The following is an 18050-nucleotide window of genomic DNA, read 5'->3' as shown; positions in this document are numbered from 1 at the left end:
TCCAGCCCCATTATCCTGTCTGTAGAATCTACTGTCCAGCTGAGACGAGCCCAAGACCCTCCCTGCACTGACACTCTGATTCTTTGATTATCCTCCCCACCATTAATCTACTGGTAAACTTGCCAAGCCATTCAGAGAGTCGCTTCACAGACTTCAGTTTTACAAGGGGGGATGCACACCAGGCATGCCTAATCCTCACAAACATCCTGATTAAGAATTTAAGACAAATTGCATCAGATAAAAACCCAGCCCCTCAGCTTGGCTCCCCAAGAGTCATTTGATGGGTCTTATGCTACCTAGTGCTCAATCAACATCACACTTGTCCCTAGTTAAGTACTTTTGCTTCTGTGATCCCTGACACCAGCTGTACCTGTCTATCTAATTCTACCATTCCCTGGAATCCTTCCTCCCACAGGGAGCCACTCCTGATTCCCTCTGTGCTTTCTGAACCTTTCTTTCTCTCTGAACAACCACAGAACACATCCCAGCACTAGACTGAATTGTTCTGTAAGTTTTTTTATTCTTCTTTCTCTGGCTATATTCTAAGCATGTTCAGGAGAAGAAGTTGGTTTCCAATATGCCATATACACCCACAGTGCCTAGAAAAGATCTAGGCTTTGTTGCTGACAGGTTGGTGCCTTGTTCTACGCCATAGGCTCAAAGCTGTAGCCACTGGACACAACATCCATACACGTGTCTTCTAAGGAGCCACGAGCTCACTGCTGTCCACAATGAACTACTGACACAGTTGCATATTCTAAGCATGACCTCTGCCACCCCTGCTACCCTTTAATCACCCCCGCTGTCCCCACCCCCAGTTCCCCACTAGCCTAAGACTGTACTTTACAGATGGTAACTGAAGGTCAACAACACCAACGCTGCAGTTCCCTGATGGAATGTGGTCTGAATGGAGACCTTTTTGGCATTGGTGTTGAACCTAATTTTGTATATTTTATAGTCAGGGAGGGAAATCCAGAAGCCAGCAATGTTTTAGTAAAAACAAGAATTCTGGAGGGACACTCTCCACAGAGTGGGGCAGCTATTGGTATTAAAACAAAAAAAAGCACTAAATTATATCACCAAACACAAAAGGGAAACTGTAGAGAAAATGCAAACACACTAAAAATAATGATTCTCCCAAAACGTGGATTTCTGCTCTTGAAGTGCTCCCCAGTGGTCTTCTCTGCCACCTCCCTCCATCCCACCTGCTGCCTGTCTCCAGCTGCCCCCGTATCTTCCTGGCCTCAAGAGCAGCTGATGACACAGCTTGTCCTGTGTCTAGTACAAGTGTCCACACATGTGCCTTGTGCTACAGCTTTCTTGCAGGAAGCTGCCTAGATATGCGCTCTCCTGCCCCTTTCCCATCCTCCTGCTCTCCTCTTATCTAGGTTACTAGACCTCCTGGTCACTACAGAGGTGAAAGGTCCTCCCCCTTCCAGACCTAAGCCACAGCCCCTGCTGGGTTGGAGCCCTCCTCTAGCCAGAATTCCCTTCCTGCATCTCAGGGAGCCCTAAGCTTCCAGAAGCTTCTGCCATGCAAGAACAGCCAAGACATGGTAAGGTTTAGCATGCCCACATGTTCAGTCAACAAATACTGGCTGAGCAGCCTCCATGCACAGCCTCCTTGACATTGCTTGGTTACTGGGCCACAGCAACAGACACAGAGACACACTTCAGCCCTCATAGAACTAAAGTGAGTGCAGAGGGACTGACCACAAGCACACACAGGTCATTCCTTGGCAGGGGTCTTGCAGTGCAAGCTGCCCACACCCCTCTCTCACCCACAACCCATGCCCCTCACCCGGCAGAGCAATTAGAAAGGTCAAGGACAGTGTTTATTAGGATCAAGAGGAGAATTGTAGGTGCTCACCCCAGCTTCTCCTCTGATAAAGAAGGAGGTGCCAGACTCGTGCATGGATACTATACCACACTTCTGGGCCATTCCTCACCAAGGAGCACCTGGGAACCCGGAGCTAAACCAGCTTATTCACTCTGGTGCAGACATGCAGAGAGAGAAAGTACCCAGATTCCAGCTACAGATAATTTTTTTTTTTTTTTTTTTTTTTTTTTTTTTTTTTTTTTGAGACAGTGTCTTCCTTTGTCACTGGAGTGCAATGGTGAGATCTTGGCTCACTGCAGCCTCAACCTCCTGGGCTCAAGTGATCCTCCCACCTTAGCCTCCCAAGTAGCTGGGACTACAGGCATGCACTACCACACCTGGCTACTTTTTGTATTTTAGCAGAGATGGGGTTTCACCATGTTGCCCAGGCTGGTTGAACTCCTGGGCTCGAGTCATCCTCCCGCCTTGGACTCCCAAAGCGCAGGGATTACAGGCATGAGCCAGTGTGCCTGGCCAACTACAGAGAATTTTACACAATGTAACCATAACACTCTTTCTCCTTCCCTCTCTTCTCTCTCCCTTTCTCTCCCCAACTCCCACACACAACTTCCATGTGTCACACCTCAGGTTTCTATTATATTTCCCCCTATACTTAGCAGTCTAAGTCTCCCCTGATAAGCAAAGAAGAGCTTCGCCACAGAAAAAGTGCATAATTTTAATTGTTGATCAGCAAGACAAGGAGGGGGTGCAGGTGTGTGTTTTATCAGGAAAGGTGCTGGCAGCTATGTGACTGCCCAATATTCACTGAGCGAACTCACTTTTTTCTAAGCATTATTATTAAAGGAATCACCTAAATGAAGCATATCCTCAAAGCACCAGGAGGGAGGGGCCCATTAACACCACCAACTTCAAATGCAAAGTTACTCTGTTTCCCCACCAGGTCTGCCATTGCCTCAGGACTCCATGGGTACAACGGGATGCTGGTGGGACTGCTGATTTCCGTGTTCTCAGAGAAGTTAGACTACTACTGGTGGCTTCTGTTTCCTGTGACCTTCACAGCCATGGCCTGGTGAGGCACCTCATTTTTTCTGCTCACAGCTCCATGGGGCCCCAAGACATTTGTGTGTCTTACACTGGCCAGAGACAGGACATACACATGTGGGGCCCAGCCCCTTCACAGCCAGGCTAGCTTGTCTGACACTGTGAAAGCCCATGAGTTCTCTTGTAACACAAGGGGGTCATTTGGAGATATGGAATAAGGAGGACTATTTTGTTTGTTTGACACAGAGTCTCGCTGTGTCACCCAGGCTGGAGTGCTGTGGTACAATCTCGGCTCACTGCAAGCTCCATCTCCCGGGTTCACACCCTTCTCCTGCCTCAGCCTCCCAAGTAGCTGGGACTACAGGCACCCGCCACCATGCCCGGCTAATTTTTTGTATTTTTAGTAGAGACAGGGTTTCACCATGTTGGCCAAGATGGTCTCGATCTCCTGACCTCGTGATCCGCCTGCCTCAGCCTCCCAAAATGGTGGGATTACAGGCATGAGCCACCGCACCTGGCCAGGAGAATTCTTTAAATCAACAAGACAACTTGTGTTTTATTGCAATGGTAATCTTCCTGAATGACATTCTTAGTAATAAAGGTCAGCATTTCCTAAGTTATTCCTGCTTGCTTGACATAGTGCTAAGCAGGGCTTATGCAGTGCTAAGCACGGCTACATTTGCCCACAGTTTACAGAAGGGAAGACCAAGGCATGCAGAGATTAAGTCACTTGCCGCAGGTTGTACTTTTTGGAAGTTTTTGATGCTGGCATTCCAAATCCAGTATGCACTATTAAACCGCAGGTTGCATGGGAATTGTCTATTATGTGGCCTAACCAAGACCTAAAAGCTGAAAACCTGCTTGTGATAGAAGCAGAGAGCTTTCTTGGAACAGAGTATTTATATGTAAAGCATAGAATCTTTGAACTGGAAGTATCGGTTGAGATCTTGCTGGGCAATCACCTCATATTGTAGATGAAATAAGAAGGTCAGGATGAAAGGGCGGTTAGGAACAAATATTCACCGAGTGAGGGGTTGCTGGGCCATTCACACGTGTGATCCTTAGTTCACATGAATTTACAGCAGGTCTGTCGAGCATCTCAGGGTCTCTGCTGTGTGCTCGCTGTCATGGTGAACCTTTGTCCCCCAGACCCTGACTTCACATGTGTATACCACCCTGTTCTCCACTTCCCTCAAACAGGGTGATTTATTCCTATTCTCAGCAATAAATCAGACAGAATGATTTATTTTTAACATCTCTGAGAAGTAAATGCCTTTCTTTGGTTTCAAAGTCTGCAGTTACTAAAACCAGTTAGTTTAATTTAGCTTAAGTACTGTTTTATTGCTTTTTAGTAGTGCTTGCAAATAAATTACTACATTAAGCATTCTGGGCAATTTAGTTTTCTTCTTAGGGTTTCTTTCTTAATCCATTGGGACAAAAAGCTAAGACAGTCATTTCTATGGGGATTTTCTTAATGCCCCCCACATTCCCGCCTGTGAAAAGGAGAACTTGCCTTCATTTGCATATATTTGGTTTAAAACTACATAGATTAAGCCCCTCAGCACAGCTCTTCAGCCACATTGCACTGGCTGGCAATTAGACTTCAGTGCCCTCCATCCCACTTCCCAATTTAAAGGACAAAAAACACTAAGCACCCCACCCTGGGCTCTGTGCTACTACTCCAGTGCATTCATCAATCCATTTATGGGGTCCCTGAAATTCAAGTCATAGGGCAGGTATTAGTAGTGCCATTTTCCAGGTTCGTTCAGTAAACAAGTATCTGTTGAGTGCCTGAAACTATTTGTTGAGTGAAAGGTCGATCCCAGATGCTGGGAATATTTGTAAACAAGGAAAAGTCTCTATTCCCTTGGAGCTAACATTCTTCTCAGCTAAGACAGAAATAAACTTATAAACTAGTTAATAAAAGGGATCATTTCAAGATGTGATAAGTGCTTTGAGGAAAGCAAGAGAGGCTAAATGGGACAGCAAATGATTCCAGACATGTGTGATCAGAGAAGACAACTTTGCAGAGGGGACATTTGAGCTGTCGCCTAAATGATAAGAAGGCATCTGTCATCTGAAGACGTGGGTGAAGGATGTTGCAGGCAGAAGCAGCCCCCAAATGGGGAAGTGTGATGATGTATTCTAGGAAGACAGACAAGACAGGTGTGGCAGAAGCCCAGTGAAGGATGGAGGAGTGGCAGGAGGGGAGGGCAGAGACTCGATGAGAGTCAGACCAGGTACACCCTGAAGACCCAGTAAGACTGATTTCTATATCAGCTTATCAGCTGTGATAGAAAGCAGTTGGAGAGTTTTAGGCAGAGGTGTAATGGGATATGGTTTAAATCTAAACAAATCACTCTGCTTGCAGGATGGAAACGGATTTTAACTGGAGTAAGACTAGATACTGGAAGCATCTGCTACAATAATCCACAATTATCTGCTACAAAACCCCACAGAGATGACAGTGTTTAGATTAGAGTAATATCCATGAACATGGTAAGAAGTGAGTGGGTCTGGGGTATATTTTAAGGACAACAGAGGCAACACAACTTGTTGGGATGTTGTGGAATACCAAGAAAAGGAAAAGAAAAGAAAATCGAATACACTCCTATAATGTGCCCGAGTACCTGGGTTAATACAAAAGACCAAGAGAAGAACTGGTTGTTGTTTCACGCGTCCGTGTGAAAAGATCACCAAACAGGCTTTGTGTGAGCAACATGGCTGTTTATTTTACCTGGGTGCAGGCAGGCTGAGTCCGTAAAAGGAGTCAGCAAAGGGTGGTGGGATTATCATTAGTTCTTATAGGTTTTGGGATAGGCAGTGGATCTCACAAAGTACATTCTCAAGACTGGGGAGAATTACAAAGAAACTTCTTAAGGGTGGGGGAGATTATAAAGAACTTTGATCAGTTAGGGTGGGGCAGAAAAAATCACAATGGTGGAATGTCATCAGTTAAGGCTATTTTCACTTCTGTGGATCTTCAGTTGCTTCAGGCCATCTGGATGTATACATGCAGGTCACTGGGGATATGATGGCTGAGCTTGGGTTCAGAGGCCTGACAGTTGGTGGCAGGAGACAGGATACAAATTAAGAATTCTGTTTGGACACATTATACTATGGACTTCCAAGTGGAGATGTTGTAAAGGTAATTGGATATACAAATCTGGAACACAGTGATATGATCAAGATTCGGGAGGCGGAAGCACACAGAAGCTTTCATCTATGGTACTAAAGGCAATCACCCAACAGAGAAGATTTTTTTAAGAGAGAGAGAGAAAAGATTCAAGACAGAATCATATGCTTTTCCATCATTTAGAAGTCTGGCAAGAAAGGGGAAAAACCATCAAAAAAGACTAAGAAGGAGCAGGCAAGAAGAAAACTAAGAAAATCCAGTGTCACGGTAGCCCAGACAGAAAGTATTTCAATATGGTGGGCAGGTCCAACTGTCAAATCAAAGCAATGGGGAATGACCATGGACTTGGCAAGATAGATGCCATTGGTGAAATGGACAAGAGCCATTTCCATGGTGTAATGAGGGCACACACCTGATTGAAGTGGGTTTGGGAAAGACTAGGAGGAAAAGATTGGGGACAGCACAGAAAGCCAAACATTTCGAAGGATATTGCCCTGAAGGGAGCAGAGAAATGGAGCCACAGCTGGAGTGGCCATCAGGTTAAAGGGGGAAGATGTTTAAAGGTAGAAGACACTAGAGCATGTTATATCCTGATGAGAATGATCTGAAGAAAAAGAAGGGATTAAAGCTGTAGGAGAGAAAGGAGAAAATTACAGGAATGAAGTCCCTGAGGCAGATTAGATCCAAAGAAAAGGGAAAAGAATTGTCCTGATGAAGGAGCAGGGACGCTTCAATTATGTGAAAAAGGCGGAGAGGCAGAGTATGTGGGAAGAAAGCAGACAGGGTGTGGATTTTATGGCTGGGAAAACAAGCCTTTCTCATCTTGTCACTTCTATTTTCTTAATGAAGTAAAGCCAGGTGGTTGGCTGAGGCTAAAGGGAAGCAGACAGTAAAGATTTGAGGAGAAAGGTGAAAATGTGAAATACTTGTCTCAGTAAGTTGGAGAGTTAATTGGCAAGGGATGTGTAGGAGGGTTTTCAGGAAGTCTTAAATGCCTTTTTGAAATTCGTGGTCATTCATTAAAAGCAGACCATTTAAACAAATCATGCAACTTCAGGTTTTGCTCAGCAGGTCACTGAGTGTGGGTGATGTGGGGTATTCGGTGTCTAGGGTGGCTGGTGCCTTCCAGAGGAAACTGAAGCTAAGGGAGATTAATTACCTAACAATGTTCCTTCAGCCTGTACCCATAGGAGTGAGTTAGGATTTGCGCTAAGCTTTGTCTGTCGCCAACATCCATTCTCTTTCCAAGGAAAAGGTGAAGAAGACAGAGGGTAAAACAACTGAAGGTCCTATTTTTCCCCTGGCAGTTTCCAGAGTAGCTCCAAGTATTTTTGCTGAAATTAGACCTGCAACTTGCCCATATGCCATTGCAGCCTCCTCCTAGAAGGTCAGTCTTCTAAAATGTTATCACAGCCCTGAACAATAGTCATTGTACACTTTGGTGATTCAAAGGCAACACGTTACATTTTGTAAGGGTCACATTTTGTTTAGTTTTCTCGGTTTAAAAAACAAGGAAATATTTCCATTATTTTATAAAGTGTTTTACTCAAAATAAGTTACGATATTTTTAAAATGTGTTTCTCAGTGGTGTAAGCTTATGAAGCAGATGACAATAAATTGGCCAAAAAAAAGAAAAGAAAAGAAAAAAAGGTAAGAGCTGAAATTGAATACCTTATTCCCTATCCCAGATCAGTGGAACACTGGAGTCTCAAGGGGGCCAGAAACGCTGTGCCTAGGAGAGGAGTCAGTGGATGATACAGTGGCCAGAGCTGCTGAGACAATGTAGACCTCAGGATGTCACAGGGATTAACCCTTTGTCTCTTCCATCTGCAGCCCAGTTCTTTCTAGTGCCTTGAATTCCATCTTCAGCAAGTGGGACCTCCCAGTCTTCACACTGCCCTTCAACATTGCAGTCACCTTGTACCTTGCAGCCACAGGCCACTACAACCTCTTCTTCCCCACAACACTGGTAGAGCCTGTGTCTTCAGTGCCCAATATCACCTGGACAGAGATGGAAATGCCCCTGGTAAGTTACCCAGTGGTGATGAGTTGAGACCCCCATATTCCACTGCAGGCCTTCTTGCCAACCAATTTGTGGATTACCCATGCTCTCAGCTTCTCTAGAAACATCTCTGCCAGATGATGGGCCTCAGCAGGGTATCAGAAAAGGTTGCTGCCATGTCCATAGATCCTTTCAACAAGTACTTATTGAACAAGTAACGCGGCCTGGATACTTTTTCAGATACTGAGAACACACAAAGATGACATCCTGCTCTTGTGAAGCCTGCATTCTATACAGGGAAACTCCAACACACAAGTGAACAGATAAGCGTTGACAGTACAGAATCATGGTGGTTGAGTAAAAGATATTAGATAAAATGTATAGTCAGATAAAGGGGCAAGATACTAAAATAAACATTTAAAATTAGGATTTTAAAGGCATTAGCATAGAAGGCAGAGGGTTAATTTTTATATACTCTCTCTCTTAGTGGTTCTCAGGCAGGGATAATTTTGCCCCTTGGAGACATTAGGCAATGTCTGGAGACATTTTTATTGTCAAGACTAGAGAGGTGCCACTGACATCTAATGAGTAAAGGCCAGGGACGCTGCCAAACATCCTACGATGCACAAGACAGCTTCCCCCTGCCCCTGCAGAGAGTAATACAGAACAAAGTGTCAATAGGGCCAAAGGGGAGAAACCCTGCTTTCTGTCCTTTTGTGGTAAATGTACATATTCATTAATCTGCTGATCTCTAGACATTGAAGATATAAGAATGTAGTAAAGATCTAACATAAGATTAAATATATAGAATTGTAAAACTTTGGCCTTGTTAATGAACAGAGATAGCTAATAGCTAATACTTAGCAAGCTTACTATGTATCAGATACTGTTCCAAGCCCTTGACATATTAACTCATTTAGCCCTCATAATATAACCTAATACTGTAGGTACCATCATTATCACTATTTTATAGGTGAGAAAACTAAGACACAGAGAGGGTTAGTTGCCCAAAGTCCAACTGCAGATAGTGCCTGTTCTTAAACCCCAGGCAGCCTGACACAAAGCCTAAGCTTTGAACCATCACCCGCCTAGTCCAAGGCAGGACATGTACATGCAGCTTGAACAATCCCAGTGAGGCAAAATCCCCTACTTATTGGTGCAATCCACCCTGTCATGTTGCAGTGTTCTTTACCTTCATCAGAAATCCATCTCCCTTTATCTTTCACCCATTGGTTCCAGTCTGCTTTCTAGAGCAATTCAGGCTATTGTTTCTGCAACAGTCTTTTGAATATTTGCTATCATAACCTAAGTCCTCAAATATTGTTTGTGTGATACGATGCTTGAGTCCTGCCCGTCTAGGTGTGCTGCAACCTCAGTGTAGCCTGCTGCTGTGCTCAGCTCTGGAGCTACCACTCCAGGGTCCTCCAGGGACAGCCACACTCTAAACCTAAACCCAGCAGAATAGGAAATGCTTCCCCAGCCGTGGTTGTTAACACTGCAGCAAACAATGCAAAACCTTTTCAAGTTGTGTCTGAGGCTGGGGCTGGGGCACGAGTGGCAGTGTTAGGGCATAAACCCAAGAACATGGAAAAGACAGAGCTCTGCATTTAAGGGAAAGCCCACCTTCTCAGGTGGAAAACAGGCAGAGCAGGAGCAGGCATGACACTCAAAATTCCGCCAGGAGCATCGGTGACAGGCCGTCTGACAATCAGGCCACAGGCTGTCCCTGATCCCTATGCATGAGGTATTGCCCAAGTAATGGCCAAAGGCACATGTGGCACCAGCAGGAAGAAAGTCTCTCCGAGCCCCGACTCCACACTGCTAGCCGGACAACCCAACACCGAGGGGACCAGTGTGGTATGGTCCACCCTTGCCATTCCTTTCACAAGATTATAGACTCTGGTCCAAATAGCATTTGGTTATTAAAAGGCCATTCATTCAGATACAAGAGTGGGCAAAGCTTAAGAGCCCTCTAGGCTCTTCAAATACTACTCCCTGAAGAAATCATACTTATTCCAGAATTAAATCAAATTGTCAAAAAAGTACAAAATCTGGTCCAAAGGGAGAAACTAAATGATTCCCAGCGTCTGTAGCAACATCGACAGTGTGGTATGGGTCACAGAGAAAAGATGCCTCTTGTTCACCTTCAAAATAAGCAATTAGAAAGTGGTAGGAGCCAAACCCAGGCATCCCGAGACCCACACCCACCCCCTTAACACCCCACCAGCCCACCACTCTGACAACCACCTTCCTTCTCTTCCCACCTTCTGGATCTGAGTTTTGAAGAATCAATGCCACTTCCCTCTTTCTCTTTGAAACAACAGAGAAAGGCCTTCGTATTTGTTTAATCAGCTTGTTGTTGCTACATAAGAATTATGAGGAGTGTGGAGAAGGCCTGGTGCTCAGTAAATTTCCATGGCACACCTGACTGCCCTTCACCCAGGGTGTCAGCTGCGGCCTGGGAGCAGTGTGCTGGGAGGGAAGGCCACCTGGGGAACAGCTCACCAGGCTGAAATGTGGATCCCAGTGGAGGAAGCTTCATTCTAAACCCAGGCTCCATTGCAAGACCCCTCATTCCCTCATCCCTCTCATTCTTGAGCCCTTGAGTTTAAAATCTGCATTCCCACATGGAAAGGTGGATGTGAACTCCCCTCAGCATCCTGCATTCCTCAGATCTTGGCAATCATGGGGTATTTATTAAGTAGACTTCCAGCCTGTTCCCAACATTTAAACTGAGTTCCCTGGTCTGGTACAAAGTGTTTTCTGGGTTTCTATAAATATGATTGAGCACCCCACCCTTGCCATTCCTTTCACAAGATTATAGACTCTGGTCCAAATAGCATTTGGTTATTAAAAGGCCATTCATTCAGATACAAGAGTGGGCAAAGCTTAAGAGCCCTCTAGGCTCTTCAAATACTACTCCCTGAAGAAATCATACTTATTCCAGAATTAAATCAAATTGTCAAAAAAGTACAAAATCTGGTCCAAAGGGAGAAACTAAATGATTCCCAGCGTCTGTAGCAACATCGACAGTGGATCATCCGTAACTCATCTCCAGTGCATGCCAGACTCACCTAAGCCCCACCATGCCCCATATCAATTAAATCAGAATGTCTAGGGAAGAGCTGGCCATCAGTGTTTGTTTAAAGATTCCCAGAGGATTCTACTGTACAGCAAAGTTTGGGAACCACTGACCTAATCAATTCCTATTTGTTAAGCACCTATGATGTACCTGGGCATAAAGGGCCCTGTCCTCACAGAGGTCATGTGACCTGGCAATTATGAAAAGAACTACAGAGTCTCAAAGCTGGAAGATCATCTGCCAAGCCGGCCTCCTCATGCTATAGATGAGGATGTGACATGCTCACAGCCATACAATGAACTGTGCAGAGCCCTGATGGAAGCTGGAGCCCTCTACTCCCAGGCCAGTGCTCTGCCTGCCCTGCCATTCTCCCTCCTTTCTTTTTCTGCCCTCAAAGGACTCCAAAATATCCACAATTCAGCCTGGCCGAAGAAAAGCCATCTGACAGCATTGCCAAATAAATCCTCCCGAATTCCAGCACCACCAAGTTACTCTCAGGCTCAGGGATGTTTGGACTTCAGGCCATTCTCCAGATGTTCCACATACTACCTTTCCACAATGCTATGCAGTCTCTGTGAGCAGGGGACACACCTACTCCTCCTTTCCAAGGGCTCACAACCCCCAGGGTAGCTGTGAATGGCCAGGGGCCAGCAAAGAGGATGTGTCAGCAGTGGCCTGACAAAGAGACAGCAAGGGTGACAAAGACCTCAGACCTGAGCGAGGGGTCAAGCTCAGAGCCTCTAGTCTGCACTTGGCTACCAACAGGCTGGGTGACTTTTAGTCAAATCATATATCAAAATGGCCTATTGTATTTCCAATATTCCTAGAATATTTGTATGGATTTCAGAAGGTCTAGAGGAAATCCCCAAGAGCCCTGAAACTCCCATTGGCATTCTAGGGAGGAGGTGCATTCTGGTCCCCTCAAAGCAGAAGCCATATGTTCCTCAGAAGCATCCATGCCCAGCCCGTGTTGGGGGCCCTGGCTTTGCATGAGGGATGCTCAGATGCCTGCTGGGTGGTGGAGTGAGGAGCTGTTTGTTCCAGCTCATTCCTCCCGTGTTCTCTCACACACTGGAAGGTGCAGTCATCCTCCTGTTCCACTCGATTACTCCCCCAAGGAATGGATCAAATCTGGTCCTGAGTCTGGTTTTACATTACTGGTCCATGCTCCAGTGACCTGTATTCTGTTAACTTTGCAGCTCTTACAAGCCATCCCTGTTGGGGTCGGTCAGGTGTACGGCTGTGACAATCCCTGGACAGGCGGTGTGTTCCTGGTGGCTCTGTTCATCTCCTCGCCACTCATCTGCTTGCATGCAGCCATTGGCTCAATCGTGGGGCTGCTAGCAGGTAGGACAGAGCTCCCTTTCTTCAGGTCCTCAGGATAATTCACTTGAGGTCACTTCTTCCCTACATACAGCAAATCTTCCAGACATTCTCTTCCCTGAAGTTTTAAATACTTTCAGGGAGCCAGGCATGGTGGCTCACGCCTGTAATCCCAGCACTTTGGGAGGTCGAGGCAGACAGATGACCTGAGCTCAAGGTGAAAACCCATCTCTACTAAAAAATAAAATTAAATTAAAGTTTAAAAGTACAAAAATTAGCTGGGCATGGTGGTGGGCACCTGTAATCCCAGCTACTCAGGAAGCTAAGGCAGGAGAATCGCTTGAACCCAGGAGGCAGGGATTACAATGAGCCAAGATCGTACCACTTCACTCCAGCCTGGGCAATAGAGTGAGACTCCGTCTCAAAAAAGAAAAAAAAAAGAAAAAAACCAAACAAGCAAGCAAACAAACAAACAAACAACAACATGGAGAGATGCAAAGGGGTAAGAACAAAGCTGGCCTGCAAACTGAGCCCCTAGAGCTGAGGGTGCTGGAGGGACACAGGGATGGGGGCGGGAGCAGTAACCAAGACCAACTGTGATATAATAAATGTCCCAGCACTTTGAAATTTTTGGTAAGATACAAAGAAAATTGTTCTCAAACATTGGATTGCCATTTGACAAATGTGCTTTGATATTGTTACCTGTGTATATGTGTGTACACACATTTAGATAGGTACTTGCTCTTTCTGACAGCAGAGTCAGAGACTGGGGTGGTAGCATTGGGAGTAGGAACCTGTTTTAGACTTCTTCCAATATTTTTCAAAGATTTTTTGGAAGCAAAATTGTTAAAAGTATTTTTTTATTCGGAAATAATTTTAAACTCATCAAAAAATGGTAAAAATAAAAATATGAGGCATCTGTAAATTCTTTCCCCAGATATACCCACATCTTACTCCTTCTGCTGTATCATTCCTTTATCTACATATATCCATAAGGGTAAAGAAATATTTTTCTGGGCCATTTGAAACAACGTTTTAAAAATATTTGTTTAAATCTTCTAAAGCTTTTTGGAATCTTTCTTGCTAAGACTGTAGTTGCTGTAGTCAAAGGAGTAAGAAGGGGCCTAGAATCCCACCTCCTTGCCTCTTCTCACCTAGGAGGAAATAGTCAGACCTCCAAGTAAAGCCTGTGGCTTGGATAACTGATTTGGAAACCACTGTTCTCTTCTCATTGAAGGTTTCCTAAGACCAGATGCCATTTGTAGAGGCTCTTTTGATGGGCAGGTTTGGAGATGTGGGGTGAACAACAGTATGGAGGCCACCCTGAGACCTGGCACCAGCCCCAGGGTGGTCTTTGTTCTGTGGCCCAGAATCAGACAGAAACACCACACCTTGTCCCACAGCCCTGTCCGTGGCCACGCCCTTCAAGACCATCTACACAGGCCTCTGGAGCTACAACTGCGTCCTCTCCTGCATCGCCATCGGGGGCATGTTCTATGCCCTCACCTGGCAGACTCACCTGCTGGCCCTCATCTGTGGTAGGTGTTCAGAAAAGCTGACAACCAGGTTACTCTGGCTACTCCTTCCCTTCCTGTCTCTGTGAAACCCATGGGAACCACTAATCAATACTGTTCAGCAGTGACAGAAAGGCCAATGGCTGGCGTCCTAATGCCAGTGCTGCCCGTAACAGCTGGGATTTCAGGTTCCTTTCTGTCAAATGGGATCACAACCACCTAATAGTGTTACACGTACACAGTGTTGTAAAGTTTACAAGGGAATCACATACACATTTCCCTGTGTGCTAATGACAGCATTCCTGCTCTCTATAACTCCTCATTCAACAACTGTTTATACAGCACCATCCAGTGCCAGGACCTAGTCTAGGCACAGAAGTTACCATGGTGACTACATCCTCATGAAGCCACAGCCTAGCAGAAGAGAAGTAATTGCACAAATAATTACTAAGACTGCAGCATCCACAAAGGTTGTTGGAATGATCCAGTGAGGTGATGTACTAGGAGCACTAAAAATCATAACAACATTATGCAAGCTCGATTTCCATAGAGTAAATACAGAATACGCTGCCAGAAGGGAAATCAGCCATAGTCCTTCTCATATACCTGTATCCCAGCACCATACCCTGTTATATAAATATATGAACTCATTTAATCCCCCCCAGAATACCACCAGGCATAGCCTGCCTGGCCCATTTTACAGATGAGGAAATGAGGCTCAGAGGGGCTAATTAACTTGCCCTAGAAGATAGCTATTAATGGCAAAAGGGAGAGTCAATCCCAGCCCCAGCTTCCCACCAGCTCTCCTCTCCTGGCATTGTTCTCTGGAAGCAGGACAGGACATTAATAAATAAGACTGGAGTCAAGGAAACAGAAGAATAGCATCTGGAACAGCTTCTCTTTTGTTTTTTCTCACTTATGCATGGAGACTGAGAATGACTTTCATATTCCTTGTAGCCCCCCTCAGCAGCCAGCATGAGGCTGGGCATGTAGATAGTGGGCCCAGTAAATATTTGTCAAGTCAGAAGTGCCCGCTATTTTGAGGTTCAGACTGTAACTGCCGTTGGCCTTCAGAGAAGTGGCAGATTCCAGTGGCTGGAATCGTCTGGGAAGCCTACAGGGGGAGGCTAGGGTTTATCACAACACTTCTGGTAGGATTAGAGTTGACAAACAGAGAGGGAAGAGGTGCTCTGGATAGAGAAGGAGAAAGAGCAAAGCTGCAGGGCAGAAGGAGTTTGTCCAGAGGCACCAGCTACATGGACAAGCTTTCCTGGCTGTCCTCAGGACTCAGCTCCCATGGGGGAACCCAGCTGCCTGGCTCCTGGGGACTGGTTCAGGGGTCCGGTAAGGTTCAGCCCCGGTGAGACCTGGTGAACATCAAGCAGCATCACAGCTGCTCAGAGTTTTGAATAGGAGGGACTTTGGCAGGAGCTCATATAGTCTGACCACTCTTCCCCCACAACAGACAATCATCCAGCCTGTACTAGCTCTTCACTACCATCAGCGTAGACAAGCAAATGATGTTTATTGACCCCTGACTCTATGCAAGGCCACTATAGAAGCAGGGAGGGGACAAAAAGAAATATAAATTTTAATCTCTACCTGAAGAATGAACAGTCTGGTGGGAGACAGGCCTCACCTATCTACAGAGATAACAAATAATGCCAGGCAAGCATGCCAGATGTCAGGGCATGGTGCAGAATCTGAGGCTGCAGGAGAGAGGGTGGGGCTTCTGTTCTTGGTCTGGGCTCCCTAGGCCGCAATGGCAGTGGCTTAGTGGGAAGGCCCTGGGAAGCTCACTCTGGTGATCCTTGTTCCTCCACAGCCCTGTTCTGTGCATACATGGAAGCAGCCATCTCCAACATCTTGTCAGTGGTAAGTGTGGATTCTCCTGAACACTACCCCAAAGTGCTCTTCCCAGAGCTTCCGGACATACGGGGTTGTGGGGTCTGGTAAAGGAACATTGAGGGGATAATGGTAGCTGGTGCTCACACAACATCTCTGTCAAGGTTTGTCTAAGGTTGTCCAGAGGAGAATTGACAATTGCATACATGTATCTCTAGGGGAGTGAGGTGTGTGTGTGTAGAAAGATTGCAATGTAACTAGCAGCAGAAAACACGGACGGACAGATGGCACTGTGTGACTGGATGTGGGGGACCAATTTGCAGCTCCATCATTGAAAGATTCTGATTGTGCCTCAAATTATCTGTTTTGTTTTTGTTTTCTTTGCAAGACAGGGTCTCGCACCGTTGCCCAGGCTGGAGTGCAGTGGTGCAAACTTGGCTCACTGCAGCTCCAACCTCCCAGGATTCAAGCCATCCTCCCAGTTCCACCTCCTGAGTAGCTGAGACTACAAGCATGCATCACCATGCCCAGCTGTCTCTTGTATTTTTTTGTAGAGACGGGATCTCACTTTGTTGCCAAGGCTGGTCTGGGCTCAAGTGATCCTCCCACCTTGGCCTTCCAAAATGCTGGGATTACAGGCATGAGCCACTGCATCCAGCCCCAAATTCCTTGACCAACTACTGTGACATTGCAAATCTGGGAATATCAGTGCCTTCACTGGAGGGAGGATCTCCATCCTCAATGCCCATCACATTCTTTTCCCCCAGGGTCCCCAGTCCAACATAGCAAACTAGGAAACTTCTTCAGCCCCCAATGCTTTTGTTTCCAGGTGGGCGTGCCACCAGGCACCTGGGCCTTCTGCCTTGCCACCATCATCTTCCTGCTCCTGACGACCAACAACCCGGCCATCTTCAGGCTCCCACTCAGCAAAGTCACCTACCCCGAGGCCAACCGCATCTACTACCTGACGGTGAAAAGCGGTGAAGAAGAGAAGGCCCCCAGTGGTGACTAGCCACGTTCCGGGAAGAAATGCTCTTTGCCTGACCTGATGTCTGCTCCCTGTGTTCTCAGCTCTGGTTCAATCAGTTGCAGCACTCACTTTCTTTGCCTCTCCTTGCACCTGTGTAGAACCAAGCACACCTGTAACTTTCTTTCCCTAAGCTGATTTTCATTCTCTGCCTGAATCTCCATAACTACCTACTGTGCGGCATTAAGGGAAATTGGTATTACAGTAAGATTTCTGGAGTTAGCAATAAGGAGTGTGTTTTAAATGTTGTTGACTTAAAACAAAAACAGTAGTCCTTTGGAAAGGTAATTAACAGATGATCTTCTTGGCATGTTAGACTAAATAATAGATGCTATAAAATTAAACTTGTTGAGTGTCCTAAGCAGACACAGAGTAGGGGGGTAAGTCAGGGGACACAGGCTAGGAAGGGAAGGCTCTCTAGTGGCTGAGCCAGAGGTTAATGACCACAGAGAGAAGAATTTTACACTGATGGGATTTTAAAGTCAAAACAGGGACAACTGGGGCATGGAATTATCTAAAGGAGTCTTGACCATTCAGTGGTCTTTGTAAGGGGCAAGGCGATATTCCATAGCAGGGAGGAATTAATAAATTAGAATCCTATATATGACTTTATTATGCATGATAAGCATTTCCTAGTTCCTGTCATCTAGGTTTTAAGCCCCACATGCATTAGGTATTTGTCCTAGTGCTCTCCTTCCCCTTGCCTCCCATCCCCCAACAGGGCCCAGTGTGTGATGTTCCCCTCCCTTTGTCCATGTGTTCGTTGTTCAACTCCCACTTATGAGTGAGAACGTGCAGTGTTTGGTTTTCTGTTCCTGTGTTAGTTTGCTTAGAATGATGGCTTTCAGCTTCATCCATGTCCCTGCAAAGGACATGAACTCATTCTTTTTTATGGCTGCATAATATTCCGTGGTGTATATGTGCCACATTTTCTTTATCCAGTCTATCACTGATGGGTATTTGGGTTGATTCCAAGACTTTGCTATCGTATATAGTGCTGCAATGAGCATATGTGTGTATGTGTCTTTACAATAGAATGATTTATAATCCTTTGGGTATATACCCAATAATGGGATTGCTGGGACAAATCAAACCAGCATCTTTAAGCAGAGATTTCAGGTAAGGAAAGTACCCGATTTCCATGTGTAAAAAGCTTGGGAAATCTACTTCATTCTTCTATTTGCTTGTGAGCATGGGAAGCTTTATGAAGTGTATGATATTTAAGACAAATAGGTAGCCC

General features: G+C 45.7%; 1 protein-coding gene and 1 long non-coding RNA gene across 2 annotated transcripts in view; one reads left to right on the top strand and one right to left on the bottom strand.

Annotated features, from left to right (window-relative positions):
• The window catches only part of SLC14A2 (solute carrier family 14 member 2), a 195875-nt gene that overhangs the window by 141686 nt on the left and 36139 nt on the right, over nucleotides 1-18050 (top strand). Inside the window, exons 5-10 of the mRNA XM_015439931.4 lie at nucleotides 2781-2909; nucleotides 7851-8043; nucleotides 12301-12448; nucleotides 13828-13962; nucleotides 15764-15813; nucleotides 16613-16787. Of these exons, the coding sequence (XP_015295417.3) occupies nucleotides 2781-2909; nucleotides 7851-8043; nucleotides 12301-12448; nucleotides 13828-13962; nucleotides 15764-15813; nucleotides 16613-16787 (830 nt within the window). The remainder of the gene's footprint in view (nucleotides 1-2780; nucleotides 2910-7850; nucleotides 8044-12300; nucleotides 12449-13827; nucleotides 13963-15763; nucleotides 15814-16612; nucleotides 16788-18050) is intronic.
• Nucleotides 7689-18050, bottom strand: part of LOC123570074 (uncharacterized) — a 97821-nt gene continuing 87459 nt past the window's right edge. The window contains exon 3 of the long non-coding RNA XR_012427100.1: nucleotides 7689-8018. This is a non-coding gene — a long non-coding RNA (uncharacterized lncRNA). The remainder of the gene's footprint in view (nucleotides 8019-18050) is intronic.

Source organism: Macaca fascicularis, chromosome 18 (assembly GCF_037993035.2).
Source record: "Macaca fascicularis isolate 582-1 chromosome 18, T2T-MFA8v1.1".
Lineage (NCBI taxonomy): Eukaryota > Metazoa > Chordata > Mammalia > Primates > Cercopithecidae > Macaca > Macaca fascicularis.
Note: the sequence above shows the minus strand (reverse complement) of the source record. Positions and strands in the feature narration are given on the sequence as shown.